Source organism: Uloborus diversus, chromosome 6, assembly GCF_026930045.1.
Source record: "Uloborus diversus isolate 005 chromosome 6, Udiv.v.3.1, whole genome shotgun sequence".
NCBI lineage: Eukaryota > Metazoa > Arthropoda > Arachnida > Araneae > Uloboridae > Uloborus > Uloborus diversus.
Genome location: NC_072736.1, coordinates 105,658,409 through 105,685,959, shown reverse-complemented (window position 1 = coordinate 105,685,959; position 27,551 = coordinate 105,658,409). Strand labels below are relative to the sequence as shown.

The following is a 27,551-nucleotide window of genomic DNA, read 5'->3' as shown; positions in this document are numbered from 1 at the left end:
TATTTTGTATTTCCTCCTCAAATTTAATTTATGTTTGTTTGTTCCTCAAAATGTACTTTTTTAACTGTTTAAATTTACTTAAGGGAGGAGTAGGTTTTTTAGCATCAAAAATGCACTTTGTTTTTACGATTTTTTTTTAGAAAAATGGTTCGATTAAATATATTAAAACCTTTTACGCATTATTGTGTATGGTTTTAAAAATATTCTATAAAACTTTGATCAAAAATTATCCACAGACAAGCCGGTGACAGAGGGTTTCTCAGAGTGAATTTGGAGAAAGACAATTTGACGTGTTCATTGAATTTCAGCTGACAATTATCTGAAATCAACAACTGTTTGGATTTAGTCAAAATGTTAATAAATTCTTCCCCGAATAGCCTCAGTTTTTTTTTTTACCTTGAAATTTTTGGCGGCTATTTAGAGTTTAAAGTGCTATTTTTCACAAAATTTCTGCCTTTTTGAAATCAAAAACCCCATTAAAAAAAAAAAAATCTATAGCTCACAGTTTGGAGAAGCTTTTTTTTTATGCAGAATATATGTGTACCAAATTTGAAGTGCATTGGTCAAGTAATTTTAAAATGGGAGTGAACACGCACTTTGAAAAAGTGGTTTTGGAAAAACTTCTTTAAAGCTTTAGGAGCTAAAAACCATCAATTCTAACTTCATAGAGTGCTGTCTTTGAAACAGCTTTGATGTCTTCAGCCTCTTTTTTAAAAACTATTTATAATTATATTTTACTAACCCCAAGCAAGCAACACTGATGTTCTGAGCTTCAAAGCTTGAAGAAGCAGAGACTAAATAATCAATAATTTTGGGTATTTTGTTCGGACTTGAAATTTTGGGAATATACTTTTTAACTGTTTAACTACAGGAAAAGATAAAAAGGAAAAAATCAATTTTTTGAAAGTACAAAACCCTACCCCTCCCTTAAATTGTTGTTTTATTCAGTTTTAGTTTGTTAGTTACAAAATGCATTGCTTAAAATTATTAAATGCAGAACAGCTGGTTACCATTTCTCAAGTACATTAGAGCCATTTCTCACTCTTGTGAGACTTTGAATGAGTGGCAATATTGATTAAAACCACAAAAGTTGCAGTTTTTCTAGTTTTATGTTCAGAAAGACATTTTTTCCGAGACTGCCCCTTTTGTGGTTTTTAATGAGTCTCTGCTCATTTAAACTCTCACAGTGAATGGGAAATGGCTTCCTTTGAGAATTCTGAACTTGAGGTTCCCCTTCTCAGCTGTACACTTCAAAACCCTTTGTTGTGGATAGAATACAATTGTTTGCTCTTTAATTTTAATGTGTGCAATTTCTGTGTTATAACCAGGACTGTGGAGTGAGAGTCTGACTGATTTTGGGGTAAAGGAGTTGGAGTCATTCGAAAACATGCCGATTCCGACTCCAAGATTTTTTATTTCTTTAATTTTCACTGACTCTCCTTGCATCTTTTAAAAAACTGACTACCTATTAATTTGATTACATGCTACTAATAAGAAACTGTTTGTCATTGTGGTAACCAGCTGGCTTGATTGTTTATCAAGCTTTCTGTAAAAGCTACCTATGCCGTCCCCTAGTTTGCTTATTTTTTAACTTTATTTAAGTGATACCAACTGTCAGCAAACAATTTTGTTGTCTACTTAACATTTCCTAAGTAATCACTTTCAAATAAAAATAATAATATATTTTTTACCTCGATCTCAGTTACAAAATAGTAAAAGAAATGTATGAATCGCTTGAGCAAGTCGGGGAAACTTCTGAGGGTGCTTGGTAAATTGAAATAAGTATTGGCTTGGCTCAAAAGTGCAAATGCAAAAGATCCAATAAAATATAAATGTTTTTTTTTAAATCTAAAGACTTTATCTAAAAAAACTTGGTTATCATTAAAAAATTCAAAATAAAATCAGTAAATGATTTCTTGGTTATAACACTCAATAATTGTAGTTAATCCTTCTTATTAAGGTTAATTCTAAAGCTGCCAATAAAACTAAAATTAAAAATTGAGCCAACAAATGTAGCTGTGGTAAAAGCTATTCATACAAAGCTGTATACTGCTGCATTTTGGATAAAATTTACTCCAGACGTACATATACCTGACCTCTCCCCGAAATATAGTGTGATATCTTTGTCAAAATTTTTAAGTTAAATTTAAGATTTAGGGGGATATTATTGGGAAATTTTTCAGAATTAAAGTATTTCAATTTTTATAAACTCTGAGATTAAGTTGAGTTGGTCCCCACCAGATGGGTGTCACCCGGGAGGGTGAGGGCCGCACCCTGTCAAGAAAAGTTTTTTGACAAAGCAAAAGAAGAGGGAAAAAAATCCCTCAAGTTACAGCTTTCAAAAATTGAAAGCACAGGATTTGATCGACATCTGTTAGTTAAACATTAAAGCAAAGCAAAGTAATCCTATTCAATTTTTTTTTAAATGGGATTTTTAAGTAATCTCATTTTAGAAATTGCAACTATTGGATAATTTGATTTTCAAATTGAATTTCTAACGTTGCATATATCTTAGGTTTACAACAAAATACAACGCGAAAATTTAAGAAAAATGAATTAATATTTCAATCTCTGTTTAGGAGTTCCTCAAGGGAAAGGGGGATTTAGAAAAAAAAAAATAAATAATAAAAAAGCCGGAGTCGAATCAAATTTTCAAAATCCAGGAGTCAGAGTCGGCAATTTTTCTTCCGACTCCGCAGCCCTAGTTATAACATATTGTATCAGTTTTGAATAAGGTATCTAAGGAAGATAGGTACTCAATTTTTCAAGTTCTTAGCTTCTGAAAAATGTATTGAATATCTGCTCTACTGTTCTGTTTACAAATAATTGATATCTAGTTTGTCATGTTTAAAAGCTCTTTCTTTGCATGCAGTTTTATTATTGCAATACTTTTCAATGTCATCTCCGGAATATTTCTATTTATTTAAGGAATTTGACATGAGATCAACTAGTAAAGTTAAAGCATCCTTAGAAGCCATCGATGATCTTTTATATGAGAATAAAGAGTCTTCTTCTATCAACCAAGACATTGTTAAAGAATGTCGTGAATGGGCTGATAAATTTCCCTATTTTAGGTTTGTTTCAATACTTTCATTGCTCATTTTTAAACCCAACAAAACAACCAAGCATGAAATTTATTTTTGTTATGAAAAAGTATGTTTAATTGAAGACCTCTGTGCAAGAAACCGACAGCTCCACTTTATGTTCACAAAAGAGATCCAATATGTAACAAGTATAGATAGGTAAAATTATATTTCATTGAAATGGTTTTCATTGGGACACGTTCTAAGATACCATTGAATAAAAAAAAATCTTTAAAAAATTAGCTTTTAAAAGTTTTTTCTTTCTTTTTTTTTGTGATTCTTGTAAGTTTTTAAAATGGAGCTGCCCTTTTCTTAAACCATTTTTTTCAATTGTGAAATGTAATCTGAATCTTTCTTTGTTTGAAAGATTGTGTGCATGTGGATGTGCGTGTATGAGTGATGCTGTCTTATGTTTTTCTGATTTTCTATGACAAGCCTGGCACAGTACACCCTCAAAAGTCTCTTCTAAAATTTGGAAAGCTCTAAAAACTGGAAGAATTTTTAAAAGTTTAAAAAATATTTTATTAGTTCTTATCAATTAAGGTATTCTGATCACTCTTTAGACAATTACTTGAATTTAAATACTGTTGTACATTGTCCTTTATCTTTCTCTAATTCAAAACTAAGTTTTTAGTTACAAAGTTGAAATGCCTGAAACAATCAACAATCTTTCACCTGTAAAAAAATATATATTGTGAACATAGTTTAATGTATTTTATACTGCATTTTATTGCTTTAAATTATAATTTGAAGCAATAAAATACAATGCTGTTTTTTTTTTTAATTGTCTCTATGTACAAAGCAGTAAAATCCAATACAGATTTCTGTTCTGCAATTTACTGTGATTGCTAAAGAAATTATACTTTTGACTTTTTTTTGGTGGGGGGGGGGGGGAATACTTTTTTTTTACATTTCTATCTTTTAAATAGTGCTTCGTAAGAAAATTATTAGGTGAAACTTGATTAGGTGAAATCCAAAATCTGTATGGTCCTAATTCCCAACCTTTGAATTTTCAAGGTTGCAATGTAATGTAATTAACAGTGAACAGGTTATTATTTTGTTTTTTGTTATTTGGCAAAAGAGGTAAACTAAGTGTTTAATACTGTTCTGGCATGGACAGACTGGTCAAAATCCCCTGTATGCTTTTTTTTTTTAAAATTATTTTTTTATGTTTTATTTTAATGATTTCTATATTTAATCTTTAACTTATTTGGCTGTTTACTGATAATCTGTTCAAATGCAATGTATTCAGTGCATTGCATAATATTTTATTAGTAGGGGCCTTTGTTTTTGTACTATTATGTAGTTCTTTGATGAAACTTGCTGCCCTGACATGTCTACTTGCGTTTAAACTTTTATGAAAAGTTTTTCTATTTTTTACTCTGTCTATTCAATTTTTTATTTATCTATTTTTATTACTCTGTAATATTTCATTTGATCTTTACTTAATGTATAACTGCCTTTGCATGTTTCAAAGTGAATGTTATTTTAGCTGTACAATATATTGGTACTTTGCCATTATAGCTTGTGTGGGCTACTTCTTTACTATAATTTATAAAAATAATGTTACGTTTAGCCATGTTGCTCCCAGTTTTCTAATTTTATTTTAATACTTATTTTTAATGTTCATTAATGAACTGATTTTTTATTTGTTGGGTTATTATACATTTTAGTAGGGGTTTTAAAACTGCATTTCAAATCCTACAAATTATTTTTATTTCATTTATTGCCATCATGTTTGATCAAAGTTACATACAAATTTATTTTAAGTGATTAGCATTGCGTATGACTGTATGACAACCCTAAGGAAATTTATTGCTTAAATTGCTTTACATTTATTTGCTGGATTTAAAAAATAATACTAATAATGGAACTTTTAATGTTTTTTTTTTAAAATAATTTTTACGTTGCTAAATTATTTTTATCGAACTTTTTTAGTTGCCCACTCATCTATTTAATAACTCGCATATCTATTTGGTGTATTATTTTACTTTTTAGCACCTTAAATAAATAATTTGGAAGATTATTTTTAATTTCTATGGACCTTTTAATTTGTTTTAAAGTTTATTAAAGAGACAAAATATTCATATGGTATCCGCAAACAAGTAGTTTCTTTGTAACTTCAAAATCAAACGTATAGATAATATTTAAGGTCAAACATAGTGGCAGTAAATAAAGTGAAAAAAATCAACAAAATAAAATGTGGGCTAAATGGACCAGTAACAAAAAGTATCAATATTTTATATAATATTTATTTCATTTTCATATTTGGTTTTTACATTTAAGGTTGAAAGGAAAACAGTTAATCAAGCCTGTTGAAGATGGAGTCTGTTTGTATTCATCACCTTCCCAAAATTCTATGTCATTGCCTTCTGAAAACTCACCTGGGTAAGTTACTGACCTTTTTTCTCACCCCTCCCCCTTCCACACACATGCATTTTTTCTTGGTGTTTATTCAGTATGTTTGCAGGTGTACATTTAAAATATTCAGTGTCGTTTAATATGAATTATCACTTTCTTACTGTTGTTAAATTTTAACCGAATTATTTTCTTTTAAAATTGTTTTCTGCTTTGGAAAGAAGTAAAAAACGTTGCTTAGGAAACAAAGCATCTACTAAATCTATATTTTTGAATGAATGAAAAATGTTGCACTGATATGTTTTATGTATTTCCATTTAATGCCAATTAAAAAAAAAACTATTTATTTAACTAATAAGCTTATGTTGTATTTTAAGCTATGCACATGTGTAAAATAGCACACAATATTAAGTTAGGAAAATTAGATATCATTGTATTTCAACTTTTCTTAGAATCAAAAAAGAAAGTTAAATGAGTGTTTATTTTAATAACTTCAGCATAAACTGAATCTAAAATTGGATCGTATGTATATACGTAATTCTAAATTCTTGAGAATGGTTGCGATTTGAGGTTCAAACCAGGTATCCAAAAATTCATAACTTTTCAGGGAACCTCATAATCCAAGTCTCCCCTATGTATGACTTTAGTTAGTGGAGATATTAATTAAAACATGAAATCTCAGCAAAGTTTGATTGGCTCACTCTGCTACTGGCACCCTGCCAATAATTCGTTTTCTGCTTCATACTAAAGGGGTGCTACAGAAAACTTGACTTTGGCCCAAAAGTTCTTGGTTCAAGCGAAAATAGATAAGTTGGAGGGGTGCTGTGTCTTAAATGAGATTAATTAAAGCACTACTGCTTAATTAATGTTATGTCCCAGGTAGTAAGAATGCGGTGACTTCTCTGAAGACCTTTGGTGATGTACACTAACCCAACACAAGTTGTTTGTACAAGCCACCTTGTTGGCTAGTTTATTAATTGATGCAAGCTTGACTGATAGAATTATTTTTGGTGAATTTTCTTAAAAGGTTTCTATCTCTTTTTTATCATTAAGGTTTCATCTCTTTCCTGTCATAACTAGTTAATTCAAAGTAAAATGAAGTTTCAAGTAAAGTCTGTGCTTCTCTTTTGTCTTTAAAACCATAAATCAGGTTTTCCAAATTAAAAGGCAATTCATTTGCTCCGAAACGAAGGGGTCTTCAACAGATGTAGCCATACTTTGAGGGGGAAAATTAAAATTGTGAGCTTGTGACAAGGGGGAGGGAGAAGGTGACAAGAAGTGTGACATCACACATTTCCACATTTATGAAAAATAGCATGACATTTGACAAAGGGGTGAGGGTAGGGGACAAAAATGTTGAAGAAAAGTGTGGCACCATTAATGGACAGCTCAGTCCTAGATCTATGTACCCACAGACCCCATAATGTGGGAGGACATAGGGGAACTAAGGGGCCCACAACCCTTTGTGGCATAGAAATCCAATAGACAGTAAGGGACCCTGCTGAGTTTTTACAGGGGAGCCTAAAATTTATAGATCTGATCCTGGAACAGCCTCAGAGCTATAATTCTTTTTTTTTTAACTTTAACCTGCATGTGATTCTCAAAACATTCATACATAGGTTAAATATATAAGTGACATGACATAGCCAAAACAATTTTTCTTGTGGGGGGGGGGGGAGATACTTATCTTTTACTTTGATCAAAAAATGAAAATGTCTGAGTATATACCCTCAAATCCCCCCCTACCCCTTGAACAGCCTCTGATAAATGATTTGCATTATCAATTGCTAAAATTTATTTTAAAAATATTCCCCCCCCCCCCTTTTTTTCAAAAGCATACCACCAGCTTGTTTGCTCATTTGCTTTTTTTTTTAATTAATTAGAAGCTTGCAGAAATGTTGATTGCAATTGTTTTAGTATTCAGCTTGTAAGTTGTTACTTATCAAAATCTCACAATTTTAACTGTGCAATGTCTTGTAGCTTACAGATTGAAGGGAAAAAAGTTGTGATACATACTCCAGACAGAATTCTGAAAAAGACAGCTTTTGACAATACTATTGATAATGCCTGTAAAATTCCTGATTATTATGAAGAATTAATTGAAAACAATGGGGAATATGAGGAGTGCTTTGCAGTAGATCAAAGGTATTATATTATGTTCATATCCTATTGTGAATTTATACATTCACTTAGATTCTTTATGTCATGATAGTAGTATTCTGGATTGAAAAGCTTATTAATAGAGTGTTCACTCCCCCTTATTTTATTTTTCTAAACACTTGTCAATTTGATGGTTTAAGAACAGGAGTGATGTGCTACCTTGTTTAAGCTCTCTATGTATTATTTATAGTAGTGTAACTAGGGGTTGGCAGGAGTGGCTCTCGCCAGGGGCGCAGCCAGAGGGGAGAGGGGTGACGGCACTTCAACTGATTAAATAAAATGTTTTTAAGAGTTTTTATTTTTGATCATATAGAATTTGAAAAATGCTTTTAAAAAATGAAAAAAAAAAAAAAAAGAAAAAAAAAAAAAAAGGGGAGCTAGAGACACATAACATCTACTGAGAAGGAACATTGGGCATCAGTGAAAGCAATTCTAAAAAAGAAAGTAAGAAAAAAGTTTGCAATGCTGCCTCTTATTTGTCGAATTAACTATCAACTAATCAAAATGTTCCAAATACATATATATTGGAGGTCACAATGACCTCCATTGACTTCCCATGTGGGCAACCCTGGGGGGGGGGGGACAATTTCTTTAGTTTGCCAGGGGCACTAGACCCCATAGTTACACCACTGATTATGTACATATTGCCTCAATAAGCAAGATATATTAGATTATTATGTTTTGATAACTGTTTTAAAATTTCACGTTTCAATCAAAATGTATTGTTAAAATCTGTAAATTCATAAAATTATTATTTAAATTATTTATCTTGTTTAGATTTTTGAATATTCAAAGTATCGTATTTTCCTGTGTATTATCCATGGAGGCGTGTAATCCACAGGTCCTAAAATTAGCCTGAAGGAAAAAACAATCTTTGTATAATCTGCGGATAATCCGATGTAAAAAAATGAAGTTTGGATTTAACGTACAATTTTAGCAACTAATTTAAAAACATGAAGAAATAATAACTTTTAAGGTAAAATCAAAATTAATCTAAAAAATAATGTTTTCTTCTTGATACCGTGGTTGTAGCATGCTAATAACTTGGAGACTAAGTCACCACAAAGTAGCAAACCAATCTTGTACAAATGAAGGCTGTTTCCTGTATGTTTTTTTTATTTTACATAGCCTGAATCCCGTAAGAGGAACATTCAAGCTATATAAAATAAACAACCTGCTGACAGCAAAAACTGTCTCTAGTTACAAATCCTGCTGTAGATGTTGAGGTTGAATGTGTTGGTGTTGAGAGGGAAAAAAAAGCACGGATAATCCGCGGCAGTGGTATAATCCGCACCCTCATTAATTTTACACTTAATTAACAGATAAGTTGTGGATTATACGCAGCAAAATATGATAAGTACAAATAAATAAAATATTAAAATGTATCTCTAATGTGTTATAGGAGCTTATGAATGTTCCATATCAGTTTTAATAATAAAGAATAGTAGTATTTAGCATTTGTTACATTCAATCATTTTTTTTTCTTTTTTTTTTTTTTTTTTGACAATCTTCTTTTCCTCTTTGTTACAAAAAGCAATTTAATGATGTTAGCTGATTAAATAATCTGTTAACAAATTAATGTAACATCCCCTTTTCATAAGGAGGGAACAGTAGTCTTACATTTCTGGAAATGAATGAAGCAATGTCATTCTGTATTTAAAAGATGGTGATGATCTAATTTTAAACTACCCTTTTGTCTTTGAGATAGATATGCATATAACAATACGTAGTTGCAGTATATGGAACAGAAACATAGGGAAATCATAATAAACGTCTTAGTTAGCAAACCTGTTTAAAAATAGGATTATTTGAGAACACATATACTGTCTTTCAAAGTAAGTATACCATTTTCTTCTAGAATAAGTCTTTTTCATTCAATAATTATTTATTAGGTTTTTAAACTAGGCATTAAAAACTAAATAGGAAAAAAATAATAATAGTGATACACAGCAGCAGTGTAAGATTAAAAAAATGCATAACTATAAAAAGAGTGCACGTTGTCAATGCTGTCAGTTCTTGTTAATAGGACCACATTGGGACGGGACTATTTTTGTCATAATAACCGCTGGTCCGATTAAGCGAACAGGACCTGTGTAGCTTGACCAAACATGCTATACACAAAACACATAAATGCCCTTATGATTATTGTGAGCCCCATTTCTATGATAAACGTACAAAGAAGAAAAATTCAATTCAACACTCAGAAGCAGCTAAAAATGTTAGAGTGAAAAAATAAGGGCTAAAAAGTACTAATTGGTCATTATAAATTCCCAACAAAATGTTAATAAAATATTTTACAGCTAAATTGTTTATGAACAATATTTGTTTTTAAATGTGCATTTAGGATTTCAAAACACGAAACTGTGTTTAAAAGTCAACACATTTTATGTATACTTTTTCCCTTTTAGTTTTATTTTAAATCAAGTGATTTTCTTTTTCCTTTTCAGTAAAATCTGTGATGAAACCATATCTGTGATGCATAATGGTGAGGCCATTGCTGCTGCAAATGTTGTTAAAACTATTCATGAAAAAGTAGTGGAGAAACTTGCCTTAGAAATATGGCCACATGTAAGTTTTTGCTTCAACATGCAAAATCATTAAATGCACAGTTTGTTAAAAAAATCTAAGCATTTAAATTTTCGTTTTAGGTGTTAAATGTCTTACAAAAAGTTGATGATATTAAAAAATATGGTAAGTACTTTTTAAATGTTAGTTCTATTTTATAAAATATATTTTTTGAAGTTAATGAGCTAATTTTTTCATTATAACTAATAGCATAAAAAGGTAGGAAATATAAACAATCAGATTTGGTGCACTCAAACTTTAAAAGGATATAAAAATACGAAAAGTAAATGTGACAGAATTTTATTACTATTATTTTTGTGCGTTGCTTTGTATTTTCTAATTTTACAGTTTTACAGAACAATAAATTGCTAGTAATTCTCAGCCAGAAATCTAATATGATCTAAAATTAATGTTTCAAAACAGATATAAACAGTGAAATTTGCGTTTAAGTTAAAAATAAATAGCATATATTTTGACATTTTCTTCATAAAAGCAATTTTTTTAAAATATGATTTGAGTTATCACTTAAGCTTTAATTGAAGTGTGTTTCAGTTAGTTTATTCTTTTGGGAATGAAGAAGTTTTTTTTTTGAGCAATCACGATTCATTTGACCGTCCTTGATGTCCGGTTCCTTTTTCAGAATGAACCAGGGTCCTCTGCAGCACCACCGTCCACCGGAGGACGGAGCTGCTCCTCTAGTCCTAGCCTCCACTAGCAGCACTGTCCAGCGGAATCCCCTCCTCCTAGGCGGTGGCGTCCATGTCCTGCATACACACACTCCTACATACACACACGTCTACACACAAACAAGTCCTTACACACACATACACACATGTAACCGCCCAGGAGGAGGGGCAAGCTTGGGAGGACATGAGCCGTTTCTAGAAACAATAGCCTCCAATGAGTAGTGTCCTGTCGTAACTTGTGATTGTGAAAAACATAATTCGAATTCAAAGTGTCAGAATTCAAATTAGATATATACACACATATAGTATATATATATATATATATATATATATATATATCCTTTTTTTTTTAACTTTTTTCATTTTATTTTACTTAATTTTTTTTTGTTGTTACTGTGTGTTTAAGCACTAAACCTGTAAGTGTAGTGCTGTAGTGCATTGATGCTTTGAGTACAGTTACTTTTAGTGACTCAGAATGGGTAATATCTCTTCAAATTAATAACGACTTGCATTTTAAAAGAAAGGCTTAATATGAATTCAGTAGTAATAACAGTAAAATTCGGTAAATTGTCAAGAAGCAGTAGAATTTTATAATCACTTTTTTGTTAAAATGCTCTCTATCCTGTTATGTTGAGTTTGAAAAATATACACTAACTTCATTTCTTAAAATAGGGTCTTTAACTCTTATAAATTTCTCAATCCGTTTGCAGAAATGAAATGTTCCATGCATATATTTCCACCTTATTCCTGGAGTTTCAAATTTTAGATTTTAATTTTTATATATTTATTATAAGGAGTCACTATGTGTCATAATATGAAGTATCAACTTTCTAAAATGTTTTCCTGTACTTAAAAACTAATGATTTGTGGAGGTTGCAGGCATGACCGTACGGTCATGCTTGCACAAATTGTTATTTTTCAAGTACAAAATTCTTTTTTTCTAAGTTGAAAATTTATGCAGTCAGCCCCGCTTAAACAAATATCAAGAGTTCTGACATGCCCCAGTTGATTAAGCATTGATTAAAAAACACTTGAATCTCCGCTCACTGCATGTGGTCCGATTTTTCCAACTCCCCTAACACCCAATCCCTGATGCATTTTACAGTTTTATTAGATAAGATTACCCCTAGAAGCCAACTAATTTTACGGTTAGCCCCTGTGCTTTGTTAAAAATGACATTTTGCAAGAAAGCGATGAAAAATTCGACTTGATATAAAGATTTTGCTCAAGATACTTTGAATATGTATGCGATTAAGTGGGGTACTGATGAAAAAATATTTCTGAAAGTAGGGAAAATTTAACATTATTGCTATAGGAAATTTTTTTGTCCCATGAATTTATATTCCTGGGGTATTCGATTATCCGTTACCCAATTAAGTGGGGGCGACTGTGTTATGATATCTAGTAGTTTTTTGTCCTCAAATATATCAAAAATTTTTTTTAAAAAGCTAAAGTTTAAAATTCCGGAATTAAGTGCCAATATAGGTGTAAAAAACTACACCGTTGCAAAAGGATTCATCAATATATTCCCACCTGTGTGATTTAAAGCAAAACCAGATCATCAAGACTCTAATTGCTAATCTAAATTTCAATTAATACTAGCATGGCTGAAATCAGGGGCGTAGCTAAGGGGGGGGGGGGTTTTGGGGACAAACCCCCCCCCCCCCCCGAAAAGTTAGTCTCAAAAAAAAAGAGAAAAAGAAGAGAGAAGAGAAAGAAAAAAAAAGAAGAAAAGGGAAAAATTCCAAGCGATTATATATATATATATTATATATGTATATATATATATATATTATATATGTATATATATATATATATTATATATATATATATATATATATGTATATATATATATATATATATATATATATATATGTATATATATATATATATTATATATGTATATATATATATATATATATATATATATATATATATATATATATATATATATATATATATATATATATAAGAAGTAACCCCCCCCGAAAGTCGGGTCTAGCTACGCCACTGGCTGAAATATTAAACAATAGAATGTGTACTAGTTTTACCAAAGGTGAATAAGAAATGAGAGACAACTGAAACATATATGGTGGTCTGTATCATTATCAAACATGGTCTGTATCATTAAGCTTCACTAATGAATACTTTTGAAAGTATTAGTAGTTGTTATTTATAGAAATAACAACTATTAATACTTTCAAAAGTATTCATTAGTGAAATCTTTTTGAATAGTTCAATAATGCTGCACTGTACTTTAAAACAAGCTTTTATGATCAGAAATGTTTTTAAATAATATATTATAGTATTCTGTGTGTATGTTTTTAAAAGTTTCAGCATTTTCATTTTTATTATTGGTTTTAAAATAATGTTCGGATTAGATAGCAACATTTTGCTATAGTTAATTAAAATATAAATACTGTAAAGACTTTGCTGTGAGTGAAATAATTTTATTACAGTTTGACACATTTTGTGGGTCAATCAAATGCCTAGTTTAATTCACATGTTGAAAGTATTTTTTTTATGAAACACTGTGCATAATTTATCGAATTTAAAAAGTTTGTACATTTCTAATACTGCACTATGATGTAAATTAACTAATGATTTGATATATATTGAAATTTTCTGGATTTTTCTCATGTAATTTGAAATTTATATTTATTTGTGTGTGGAATGTATGCAAGCATTATATTCACAATGTAAGCTCCTTAATATGTTTATTTTTTCTTAGATGAAACCATAGACTTTCAGTTGCCACCTATTGTTTCACTTGTTGAACAACAAAAGTCAAGTTTATGCCAAAGGCCAAGGACTGAAGGAAATATTTTATCCTCTACTGAATTTCCCAAACTCAGTAGCATTTTATCTGTGTCACCCAAGGTTTTACAGAAGAAAGTTTATGGATCTGGGTAAGGACATTTTTTTTTTGGATTACACTCTAGTGATGCAATCAATAATTGGCCTATTCGTGATATCTGCTAATTATTCGCCTTCAGCCAAATACTGTTCAGCCCAGCTGATTAGGGGCCATTCATTAATTTTGTAAGGATTTTGGCAATTTTTGATCTCCCCTACCCCCATGAAAGGGTACGTAAGATTTTTCAATCTCCTCCGCCCTATTTTTATGTAAGATTCCATTTTGTTTTTCAAAATAATAAAATGTTGTTTGAATAGGATCAATTAGACTAAAACTGCTCGTTTGATGTAAATAAAGGATTTTTAGTTTTCAAATATATTATTTGATGTTCTACTAATTAAAAATACAACATGCCATACATAGTGCTATTGTTTTATAAAATTTTACATTACTTGTAAAACAAGTAAAAAACAGCTCCTCCTAATACTTTTTTACTTTCCAGACGCAAATGAAAAATGATTCCTGCTAAATCCACTTGACTGTGCGATTTTTAATATAAAATATCGACTTGGAAAATATTACAATGACCCAAAGGAGGGGTCAAACCCTAAGAATGGGTTTGACCCCTCCCCGCTGCAAGAAAAGGCATGTAGAGATTTTTCTACACCCCACCCTTTTTGGACTCTTGCGTAATTAATGAATGGTCCCTTACTATGAAGAAAAAAATGATTTTTCTTTACATATTGAAAGTTTTACATTTTTTAGAATTTATATTTATGTTTAATGAACATTTTAAATGAAATTAGATTACAACACGCTGTCTTGCTGTTGTCCTATGATGCATTATATTGTAATTTTTAATCATCTACATTAATGAATGGCTACGAAAAATATTGCTACTACCCTAGTCAATCAGTTACAATCTAAAATAAATCCATGCAAAATTGTTCCTGACAAAGCATGATTTTTTTTTTTTTTTTTTTTTATAATTAGGAGGCTTGATATTTATTTCATCCTATTAAAATAATTCTTCTTCGTAAATCATATTTAATTGCCAGGGAATTACTATACTTAGTGAGACCCTTGCTGGTTTTGTTAGTTTTTGTGCAATGCAGATATTGAATTTTTTTAGAAGATCAACAGTTCTTAAAACAGCAACAATATGTATTTTTAGGCACAGAAAAAAAAGCAAAAAAAAAACTGAAATTTTGAGTATTCATATAAAAGTTCCTTCAGATTAATTTCGATTGAAATATATAGTTTTACTAGAGGACTTGACAGACGTTGTTCCGTTCAAACTTTGTAAATTGAAAAGTAAAAAAATTTCAATAAACTATCAAGTGTTTGAACCGTTTTGTTGAAAAAAAATAAGTAAAAAGAAAATGTTTTAAGCATCTTGGTGTCAGAATGCGTATATTTATTACAACTTGATTTATCTAATGCCCACTGAGCAGTTGTTTTATTAACTACTTTTTCTCCCGTACTTGACAGTTTGTTCTTTCAGCTATACTCAAAGGATCAAAAGCATCCTCAGATATTAAGTGTAAAAAAATAACTACCCATCTAGAACAAACGGAAAAATCCCGCTGCAACATCCCCATATGAAAAAGAATAAAACAATCGAAAGGTTGTCGTTTAAAAAAATGATAAAGGTAAAAACAGTTCTCTGAATAAGCGAAAATCACACATCCCCTCCCGATGTAAAATAAACATTCTTCAACTAAAATGACTAAACACTCTTTAGAAACAAAAAACAATTCTTTGCAATTTGAAATATTTCACCAAATAAACAAAAAATACAATAAATTACATTAGCAGTAGCTTTAAAGTTAACAAATGATCATGCAATTCTACTGTACTATTGTTTATAGCCAAAGTCGCCAAGCCACCATGTTACTGTAATCTTGCTGATCAGTGAGCAAGCTAACTCCGACCAATTAGCGGTCTGATCTTTTAAAGGAAAACTTTTAAAATTTCATATATTGTGCTTAATTTGTTCTTTCCACCAAAGATAAAGATCTTCCACTGCACTCGTCTTTTGTGTACAGAACTACCCTGTTGTAATTTATCTGGACGAAAATAAAATTTGTTTCGTCTTTAAATTCCATCTTCTTTTCCTTTAATAATGAACTGATTAGTTTGATAATCTTTCAAGTATTCTTGATATTGGTGCCAAAACTCAGATGGATGTGAGCCGGGAAGCAAATGTTGCTACATATGGTACTTTCTGATCATTTGGTTAGGAAAAACTAAAGCACTGATCCAGTCACATGGTTCAACTACGACGACAGAACCTTCCAGTACTTTACTTTAAAATATATCACGGGACCTAAAATTGTTGCTTTCAAGAAATGAAGGCTTCACTTTCTCTTTCTCTCTATTCTCAATTGACATATCACAGTAGGAAATTTCATTACAAAAAGCAGAGCTGGCTTTCTTGTTGTCCTTTGGCAACGGGTTAAATATTTATTTCAGTTCTCGCTCAACAATAGGTTAAAATAAATATTAACCATTTGGGAGATATAACCATCCAATGTTTAAATTCACAAAAACGTTTCCCATTCGATCCATCGTGCTTCTATATAAATCTCGTTCGCCACAACTCAATTACACACAAAAAATTTGATCAAAACTGGTCCAGCTGTTTAAAAGCCTTATGGTGACAAACGTGCACACGGAAGATTTTTATATATTAAGATTTAAATAAAAATAAACTGAACATTATTTATTGAGCAAACGTAAATTTGATTTATGTAATGTAATTTTGAAGCTTTCTCTGTGTTTTTTAGTGTAGTACTTACATATTTCTGTTGAAAATTTTGCCATTAGAATTTTTGTACATATATAAGTGTAATGTGCAGTAACTTAATATTGTGCCCATATTTTTTTTTATTGTGTACTAAATATTGCTTTAAAATGCTATTTAGGATGTGCATGCAAAAGAAAAGACCAACATCAGAAATGTCCTTATTTCGAAGAAACCAGACTGTTGTTACAATGAATGCAAAAAATGATGACTCTGCTACAAACTTGAACATGCACTGCCCAAAAACACAAATTATCATCCCTGGTCAGTCTAAGTTCACAAGTTTGAAGGAAATCAGAAAATCTGGGAGAGAGAATGAAAGTGCTTGTCTGTACTTACCAGCATTAGATGTGAGTATTAATTTTTATTTCTTTCAAACTCTGTACCTCAAAACCAGACTTATGAAAGTCATATTACCACTACTTTGCAGGAGAGTGTAAAAATGTTTATTTGGTGCATACAGAAGTTGGTACTCGTGCTCTTATAACACTAGGATTTTTTTTTTTTGATATACAGTGCTCCCGATTATCCGTAGCATTTTGCATGTTCAAAAAAAAAAAAAAAAAAAAATCCGGCAATGATTAACTAAATGTAGATAATTGCAGACATTTTACTTTACAAGTGCAAAATCTGTTTATAGACATTCCTATTTTTCCCTTCCCTCCCATTGATATCACACCTTTTGTGCTCACTGAAACATGACAACTTGAAACCTGGAATTTTAGACACTACACTATTTTTAAGTATAACTGAGTGAACGGAAGAGTCTTGTTCAAAAAAATTCCCTTTTCTTATGCATTTTTGGTGTAACCTGGCTTCATCTATTTCAGGTTATCTGTTTGCAGCACTTGCTCATGTATGTGTGGAATCTATTTTCAATTAAGAGAGATCCTTTTTAGCCTACTTTCCCAGTAAAAGTCAGAAAACAAAGAAAAATGCATGAAAGAAGGCTTAATGCATTTTAAAAATATCACGAAAAGCAAAAAAAAAAAAAAAGTCAAAAATAAATAAGATAATTAAATAAATATCAAAAAATTAAAAATATTAAAATAGGGTATTGAGATGGGGGAAAATGTCTGTCCCCCCCCCAATAACTTTTGACTGAATAGTCTGATTCCAACAAACTTTTCTTTAAATTACACCGCCAGCTCAGTTATTCCAAGGACTGCAGTTTCGTGCTTTTTAGCACTCATCAGCCCGGAATAGGAATCACATGAGCTGGAGGCAAAAAATAATGAGGTTGGAATAACTAAGCTGGCGGTGTATTTTAAGTATTTCTGCCTTAGCCCTGGCTTTAGGGCGGTAACTTACTACAAAACTTTTCTTTGTGCGAAAGATCTCAACAAGGACTCCTCATTCCCATACTTCACTTTTTGATTTGAACAATTTTCTGTTCAATTTTGAGCAGTTCAAAAAACTTAATATTAGTGCCTATGGGAAAATTCAAGGCAATCTCGAACTTAGAGTCGAATTTGCTTCAAACAAACTTTGTAGGAAACAGTTTTTGATGAAAAACATGTGTATATAGTATCTTTTTGATTTGAACAATTTTCTTTTCAATTTTGAACAGTTCAAATCCCATAACATTAGCGCCTACGGGAGTGGCGTAGCTACACTTTCTGTCGCCTGAGGCGGTTCCTCAATTTGCTGCTCTTTTTGATGGGAAATAGTTGACACATTTAAGGAGTCAAAAGCATTTTAATAAGATTTTAATAAACAAGAAAATAAACTTTTTTTTCTTCATATTTTTCTTCCTGAAGAAGAAGAAAAAAAAAGAAATTCAGAGCTCTACCGAAAAAAATTCCTAAAGTTAAGTCAAAATTCGAAATTTTAAGCAATTTTAGTAAGCTATTTAAGCTTTTAGTAACGTTTATAGAAAAGATGCTTGTAGCTACTTCCAGATTTTATTCTCTCTTGCTTTGAATATTAAAAGTGTTAAAAAAACAATTTTAGGCTATCTTTAGATACGTGAAGATATTGGGGAAAGTTTTGGGAGCATTGTCCAGAAAGCTTTTCAACAAAACTGAACTAGTATGTTGTGGCCATCACGAAACTTTCTTCTATATCTTTCTTGTGAATTCTGATCAATCCCTATGCTTGAAAAGAATGCAATATTCCCAGCAAAAAAAAAAAAAAACTTGACGACCGTCCGAATTCCTGAATTCCCGCAAAAGCAAAGCAAAGAACGACTTGAAAGTTATTTTAAAAGCCTTGCTTGAATTAATTAGATGTTTTATTTGTTAACAAACATAAAATGGCAATAGTTATTAATTTTAAATCATTGCAATAACATTTCCGATTATCTCCCGAAAATTAAAATCACGTGAAATAAGCAGACGAGAGTATTGTAATTTATCTTTCTTATTGTTGCATTTATAAAGCTATTTTTATTAACACAAAAAAAAAAAAATCAGACCCCCATGGAGCGATTGGCGCCAAAATTGAAACAACGCCTATTTACAAATAGATTCACATTTATTCCAAATTTCATCCAGAACGTAGCATTACTTCTTGAGAAATGGCACTCACAATAAAAAAAAAGAACATTCGATTGCACCACCCCCTTTTCAGCTTTTGACACCAAAATAAAATCAGCTCTTATACCCACTAAGGTCTACTTGCCGATAAATTTTTCTTTCATTCCGTTCATTATTTCTGGAGATACAGCAGTCACAATTGATAACAAAAAACGTTCTATAGTTCAACCCCCGTTTGAGTTATTGCCACCAAAATTGAATCAGCACCTGTTCCTGTTAATGGCAACATATGGTCCAAATTTTGTTTGATTCCGCCAGTTACTTCCTGAGGAATAGCAAGCACGCGTAACTCAAAAAACGTCCCATTGCTCCACCCCCCTTGGGGGAATTCGCGCCAAAAACCAATGGGCACAAGTTCACATAGGGGCACATATGTGTACCAAATTTCGTTCGATTTCGTGCGGTAGTTTTTGCTGTAGAGCGGCCACAAAAAACTGGTCACACACAGACGTGACACACACACACACATACATACATACACACACACATACATACATACATACACACAGACAGACAGACAGACATTTTCCAAAAATAGTCGAAATGGACTCAGCACACCTCAAAACGTTCGAATCCGTCAAAATTCGAAATTCGAAAATTTGCACGAATCCAATACTTTCTTCTATATATTAGATATAGAAGAAAGTAAAAACATGTAAATGTAGGCTGTATCTAGTGGTTTAAGGGCCTCTTCTAAGTCCAACAAAGACTGGATTTTCCTCTCGAAATATTTTCAAACATGAAATCAATTTTTTTCTATCTCTGATGAAGTTAAAAAGAATAGGGAACGTCCAGGAGCTCTCTGGAAATTTTTCGATGGCGAAGTTTAAAAAACGCAATTTTCTAGGCTATCTCTGACGGCATTCACATACTCACACACTTGTTTAGCTTTCACATACTTTTTTATTCACTGTTATCATTTTAGCTTGTGTGTTATTGATCAAAAGCTGCTGCAAACGCTGGTATAGTTTTTTACTTTGCGGAATTCGGTTATACGCGGTTATCATGCCACCCTAGTATGTGGATAATCAGGAGTTTACTGTATGTTTTTATGGCTCGATGCAGAATACAATTTTACACATAATGCTGTAACAGTCTGAAACTAGCCATTTTTGGACTTATGTTAATCTGGCCCTGAGGTGCAGAAATTACCATGAGCTTTATACTTTGAGGAACTATACAATATATATGTATATGTGCATATTGCAGGAAGATTTTAATTCTGCATCTGATATTTTGAGAGGCTTCCACATAGAGCCAGAAACCAAAGAAGTGTCTAGTAGAAACATTCCTTCAGCACGATTTAGTGAAATATCAAGTTTTACGAGAAAATCAGATTGCTTCCTTCCCCCTATTGACGATAAGGAACATATTGCATCTAATGTAAAATTGGTAAGTTTGTTCATATATTTATTATTATTTTTTTGCAAAACTTAGAAAAGAATTTTGTGAGGTTTTTGTTTTAGTTTTGAATCAACGCATTAGAACATATTCTATGGTACATAAAATATAGTTTCTCTAAAATATAGTAAAAATCTAGTTAGCTTTGCTACTTTATTCATTTTAAAACACAGATTGACAAGTTAAGCATGGACCAAACTTAGTTTGATTTTGCGAATCGTTTGTGTAATGTTTTTCCGCATTGGTGATGTTTGAAAGCAATTTTTAGGCATTGGTCACCATTTTGCTCTCAGAAATAAGTAGTTTCAAATTTTTATTTTTATTGCATCATTCTTTTTTTTTTCTGTATGCTCAAGGGTACCCACCCCCCAATTTAGGGTTTTTTTTTTTTTGTCGTATTTAGAGGGGTGTCCTTGCTTTTGAGCAGGATAGCACCCTTGGTATGCTTGAGGCACTAAAAAATTGTTACCATAAAAACTTAGGGTTGAAAAATACCTTTGCTATTTTTTTTTGCTGTATTTTTTTTTTTTTTTTAGTTTTTCAACCAAAGTTTTTTTAATGCAGTTATTTTTAGCTCAAATTACAGTACATTTTGTAAGTGAGTATCTGATGATGTAAACTTTATTTTATTTTTTTTGTAATTTAGATACACTAACAAATGAATTTTTGTTTTGATTTTTCAAAAAAAAAAAAAAAAGCTTTTCATTTTCTAGACAAGAAACCTGTTCACATTCTATGGCTCTTCTTACACAAGTGATAAGAATAGACATACTGGATCTGCACTGCGCAAGCACGTAGGTTCTGATTCAAGACCAAATACAAGTTCTGCCAAAAAGGTACTTACAAATAGTAGTGATAAATTATAAGGTAATGAAGAAATAATTAAACTAATCCATATAGTGCTTTTATATTATAAATAAAAAACTTCTCTTATTAATAGTTTTTTGATTCCTTTAACAAAACTTCTAATTTTCATCTCAGCTCATTAATTCTTTAAAGAATTCATACCCTACTGATCTTTTTCAAATTTCCCAGTTATATTTAGGGACATAGGTGTGACATTTGCATCTATATTTGCACTTGATTCCTGCAATATTAAACTTTTGCTTTTTTATTGTGATCATTTCATTTTGTGTTTTTTGTACTGTTGTGCATTTTACCTCTGGTCCTATGTGATACTATGTGGTGCACAGGGAGTATCTTTTGTGTCTTATATATATATATATATATATATATATATATATATATATATATATATATTTTAATGTAAAATAGCAATATTCTAAAAATAATATGCTTAAAAAATAATGATTTGTACATCAACCACAAAACGTACAAGACCACCAGAGGCAAATTTATGCACAGGAAGCTGGCCTACAATTGCAGATTTAGAGTGAAGAAATCATATTTTTATGTTAATGTGTACAATTATCAAAACTAGCTTAATAGAGTAATATAAATATAAAAATTTCTTGACAAAAAATACTAACAAGTATGCATTATTAATACTAAATCATGTTTACACCAAATGTAATTCTCTCAAAGTCTACAAAATTGAGGCTGGCAATCAAATAGTCATTGTTGTGTGTGTGTGGGGGGGGGGGTTAAAAAAAAGAGGGGCATGCCACAGAAAATCTGTTTGTGGACATAGCACTTCTAATTCCATGAAAATTTAAGCTTATAGTAATGCACGTTATCTTTGTTTAGGTTGCTAGGGAACATGGACATCTGGAGAAATCTATGAAGGATGTTAATATTGCCAATAGCAATGGTATAATTATTCTACATGCTTAATATGTATTTTTAATTTTAAAATTATGTATCATTGATGACTGCAAATAAAATTTTAACTGTATAATTATTTTACTTGCAGTACAATTAAATATAGGTTCGTTTTTATGCTGATTTTGCAGTTAATGTTCACATTTTTTGTTATTTCTAAAGGATGTATTTTGTATGATATTTTCTGTATTTGCTGCTCACTTAAGAAAAATTACTACACAGCTTTTACAAGAGGCAACTTATAGTACCTATTGAACTGATATTTCATTAAAACACTTGTATTCAATTAAAATTACAAAATGATAGCCTCATTCAAACCTTAGTGAGTGAAAAAATGAATAAACATGAATAAGTTTTATAACATAATAATTACTTGATGTACATTATACTCTCAATACCACATAGCAGTGATTCACGAATGAAAAAAGACAGGTTGTCCGGCATATGACAGTGAAATCAGCACAAGTCAATTGCTTCTTCATAAGACTCTCAGTTCTGGGCACACACGTAGTCAAAAATTAAAGCCGTTGTATTAGCTTAGCCCTACATCAACTATATTGTGTATCCCCTATTAATGATGATTCGTATTATATATATATATTATTGAATAAAAAAAATACATGCAATAATAAACCATCATATTGTTGCATTAATATTACTACATGACTATACATTTATTGCTTTAACAGATACTGGAAATTACATAATATATAAATCTATACATCTCTGTTTATTCATTGACTTTATATTTTATTATCAGAGAAAAAGTGTGTTGAAAATGTTTATCATCAGAACCTAAGTAAGATGTCCATGAATGCAGAAGAAGAGAAGGATGCTGAAAAATCGGTCAACTTGTTTCCAATTGTTACATCCCTAGTTCCTTACAAAGAAAAGAGCTATGCAACAGTTAAAAAGGGTACTCTATTTTACTCAAAATATCTGTTGATGTTTTTATGGCATAATGATTAGTAATGAGGTATACTTATATATTTAATTTACATGGCTATTGAGTCATTTCATATCAAGTTGACTAGTAGTCTCACCAACTTATTATCTCCATTTTTGATGAAATTTCACAGAGGAGGTAACTCAAGTAAAGTAAGTACAGTATAACCCAAATTTAGCAATTGTCAAGAGACTGGAAAAAGTTATTGTTAAATTGAGGAGCACAGACATTCAATGCAGTCTAATTTGGACTAGTGAAATGTATCATTAAATTGAGGAAATTGTTTAATTGGGTATCGTTAAATCAAAGTTATACTGTACTTTGGCAATATAACTTTTACGAAGAGTTCAGCAGTCCAACTGTATTGTGGAAATATATAATCAAACAAAAGTTTTGTTTCTCCTCCAACTCCAGAATCTTTGTTACACACCAAGACCCACAATCTCTGCCGAGTACATAAATATATTCTGCATGCAAGAGTCTTACAGAGAATTTTATGCACTGGGCAGAGAGAGACTAAGGTTTTAAACATTAGTAGATGCAATTTACTTAAGTACTGAGCATTTCTACGAAATATACTGAGGAAGTTTTTTGATAACCATCCATGTTGTTCTGCTTGGGGTTTTAATGGTAATTAATGGCACGCGTGAAAAATCTATGCCAATTTCTAATATCTAATGCATCTTAATATAACAAAACTAAACTAAATTTTTGCCCAAAATTTGTGATTTCGTGTCCAGAAATGTCCTTTAAAATAAAATTGACAGTTAGTTTCATCATTTTAATATTATTTGTAGATTTAATATCTGACAAAATTTCACTGAAACTGCTTTGGAACTATTAACCAAAGGAACTGAACTGTGTACTCCTAATTCCCAAGAAAATGTACAACTCTCATCCATCAATATCAGAGTTCACCGTGAACAAACTCTGGGAAAGGGGGGGGGGGGGGGGTCAAATCTAGTTCAGTTTGGTAGTTAAGTTCTAATCACTGTATTGCCATAATAATTCAGCTCTAAAATGATTAGCTGTGGAGAAAAAAAAAAGCACCTGTCATTAATTTCAATTTTGATGTCTTGAATTCAAATTAATGTTTATTTTTTTTTTTTTTTTTTGCCATCACGAACTGCGATAGGACCCTACTTGTTTGGTTTCATGTTTCTACAAATGGAATGCAGAAGAAATTTACACCCATCATATTATGACTGCTGATTTTCTAGATTAGGTAATACCAGGCATGTCCATAAAAATGAAATGGAATTAGAATGCAGTATTAAAGATATGGTTATATCATGGCCAATTTGCACCTGTACACTTATGAAGATTTTAGTTCAGTGTATACCATTTTCGTATTTTTATTCCTTATCAATCTTAATAAATTTAATAATTCGGAATTAGTAATCTGAAAATTTTGTATTTAGATGAAGTTTTAGTGTATTAAGTTCTTCTATATAGGTGTTTTTCCTTAAAAAACATAATTTTGCATTAAAAAAATTTTTTTAATAAAAAATTTGCTTAAGGAAAAAAAAATAATTAAATTAAAATTAAATTAAAATCAGACAATTTTAACCATGATGACAAAAATTAGTCCCTCTGAATAATGAATAAAATTTTAAAACAAGCTTGATTTATTCTTGTTATATTTTTTCAAATTACATCAAAGGAGCATCACAACGGTCTAATGTTTAAGCAATAAAAAATCAGGGTTGCTCAAAAAAAAAAAAAAAAAAAAAAAACCCTATATCTGAGGGCCCTTTTTATTTGCACTTCATTAATTTTGTCTAGTTGTTTTATGCATAAAATTCTTAAGCCTATCTTCTTAGGTTTATCTGAAATCTTTTAATCTTGTTATAATAATTTCTGCATTAAGGAGGAAGTCTGAAATAATATATTATCTTTGTCACTCTTAACTTAATTCATATGTTGGTATTGTGATGTGCATTTTTTTGAAACTATTTTATGAAAATAATAAAATTATTCTTTGCAGGTATTTTTCATGCATTTGTTGGCCGAAAAAGATGACAGTTGCTCATTATTTATTTATTCTTTGTACAGACAAAAGTTTTATTTCCCCTGTGGAGGAATTTGAATAAAATAGTTTTATAAACAAAAAAATTGGAGTGAAATGTTATTTCATAAGATTGATTATACAGAACGATTAATACATTTAAAATTTTTTTAAGACTTAATCTTTGCTTATAATACACAAAATATATTATAAAGTTTTAAGGATTATCTGATAATTTCTGTTATATTTTAAAAGGGTACAGTAAGTTTTATAGATAGCAGTTTGTGATGAATTTAGATTAAGAAAAAACAACAAACAAATTTCAAATAACAATTCTGAAAACACAATTTTCAAAAAATTGCAAGCATTTTCAGGATTAAAAGCAAGACTTTTTTCAATGCAAAAAGATGTGAGCATATGAATGGAAAGACACCTACAAAAGTTTTGTCGGATAAGCTTTACACTCATAAGCTCACATCTTTTTCCATTGAAAGGTTTTCTGTAATCTTTAAAACATGTGTATGAAGTTTTTTTTTGGAAATTTTTGCTTTTTTAAAAACTGTTGTTTATACAGTCGGATCCCAACTTACGAGAGAGATGCAGTCCAAGACCCGTCGCTTAAGTCGAAATTTGGCATTGTGGAACAACGTATGTTCAAATATTTTTTATAAGCATACCCTATTATTTTAGACATTTGTAAACGTCCCCCCTCCCCCGAATTGTTTCAAACCATTTCTTAACAATATATTTCGTATCTTGAAAAAAAAAAGGCTTTTTATTGTGTTTTAGAAAGAGTTATTTACATAAATTATGGTTATGAAGCACAAAATCAAGCATCAATAAGCAGAGAGACACATGAAATGAAACAGTATGTTACTTCATTATGTACATTACAGTATTATAATAGCACTGAACAGTAGATATAGTAAACTTAATTGTAATTTAAAAATAAACAAGATGATAGTTTATGCAGTGCAATCAGACTGTTATCGGTCTTCTGACAGCGCATGTGCGTCAAGAAACATGTCAGAAGAAGAGGAAGAAAGAGTGGTGGTTTGTCTTCGGCATTTTATTATCATCCCAGGTTTTGTTTCAGTGGATTAGTCATCTTTATCAGAAGGATATTATCTTTGGTTGCCTTAGATTTTCCTTCTCTGAAACAATAAATTGTTGTAAGGGGCTATAGCAGACACAAGATAATTAGCGAAGGTAATGGAACGCATCACATTCTGATCTTGCGTCTCCGTCAGTTTAAGCTTTTCTCTTCTTTTTGCGTATATGCTCATTTTGTTAAGGACTTCAAAATTCAGTTCAGGCAGGTCCCTTTCAAGCTCTTCGTCTTTGTTTTCTTCCTCACTTACAGATTTAAAAAAGTCTGCAAGGTCAGTACCTGACAGAGTTAGGCCATGGCAATCGATGAGCTTGTTTATATTCTCTTCCTTCATATTGCAGAAGCCATAAGCCTTCTCCACTGCGGTGCTTTGCCAACGCCACTGTCTTTTGAATTGTTTCACAGTGAGTGTCTTAAGAAGCAAAGCCTTCACAATCATGCACAATATCTGGTCAACGTTTCTTCCAATTTATACATTGGTTGTCTGTGTTTTCATGGCTTCTAACAATGTGACTATGTTTTGCAGTGCAGATCCAATTGTGTACTGCTTCTAATACTCTTTCAGGTTGAAATTTTACACACTGTTCATTGCACAAGGTTTTGGAGACACTCCCTTGTATAAAAGACATTAAATACCTTAATAACTTGCCTTAATATCACTTTGGAGCCATTCTATTTTATCAACGCTCATACGTAGAATGAAAAGAAAAGGTAAGAATCAGATTGGTTACATGTATGAGTATACTAATTTACAGCAAAACGTTGTTTACACTAGTACAGTGTGTGAACTTCCATTTTCAGTGATGCTAAAGGGATGAAAGTCCATTCGCTAAACCAATATTTAGTTTTAATGAAATCCATTTTAAGGCTCTGCAACTCCTTTCCAAAAAAAAAAAATCATATTTGCAGTCGAGCAATTAGCAACAGCAATTAAAGAAATCATTATTCATGAAAAACTAGCGTAATAGCGGGATCCGACTGTAATTTTATTTTTTAGTGTAAAGGTTATTTATTTCATAATGAATAAGTATGTTATATAAATGGCTTTTATTCTGAACATTTTACAAAAAGACACAAAATGGAGAGAAAACCTTATTTTACAAATCTTATTGAAAATATACAAATTAAATATCTTGTATATCTTGTGGCATTTACTTACAGTAAAAAATGATATGTTCAGCAAAAATGTTGTTCAATGATGCTAAATAGGTATATTAGTTTAGTAAAAACAGTTCAAATTGGGATTTGGAT

General features: G+C 30.9%; 1 protein-coding gene across 1 annotated transcript in view; it reads left to right on the top strand.

Annotated features, from left to right (window-relative positions):
- LOC129224427 (uncharacterized) overlaps positions 1–25,285 on the top strand; it is a 41,589-nt gene extending 16,304 nt beyond the window's left edge. The window contains exons 5-16 of the mRNA XM_054858876.1: positions 2,929–3,074; positions 5,370–5,471; positions 7,422–7,586; positions 10,049–10,169; positions 10,250–10,292; positions 13,584–13,761; positions 16,637–16,865; positions 20,262–20,444; positions 21,167–21,289; positions 22,161–22,224; positions 22,996–23,151; positions 25,169–25,285. Coding sequence (XP_054714851.1) covers positions 2,929–3,074; positions 5,370–5,471; positions 7,422–7,586; positions 10,049–10,169; positions 10,250–10,292; positions 13,584–13,761; positions 16,637–16,865; positions 20,262–20,444; positions 21,167–21,289; positions 22,161–22,224; positions 22,996–23,151; positions 25,169–25,203 — 1,545 coding nt within the window. The 3' untranslated portion in view covers positions 25,204–25,285. The remainder of the gene's footprint in view (positions 1–2,928; positions 3,075–5,369; positions 5,472–7,421; positions 7,587–10,048; positions 10,170–10,249; positions 10,293–13,583; positions 13,762–16,636; positions 16,866–20,261; positions 20,445–21,166; positions 21,290–22,160; positions 22,225–22,995; positions 23,152–25,168) is intronic.
- The last annotated feature ends 2,266 nt before the right edge of the window (positions 25,286–27,551 follow it).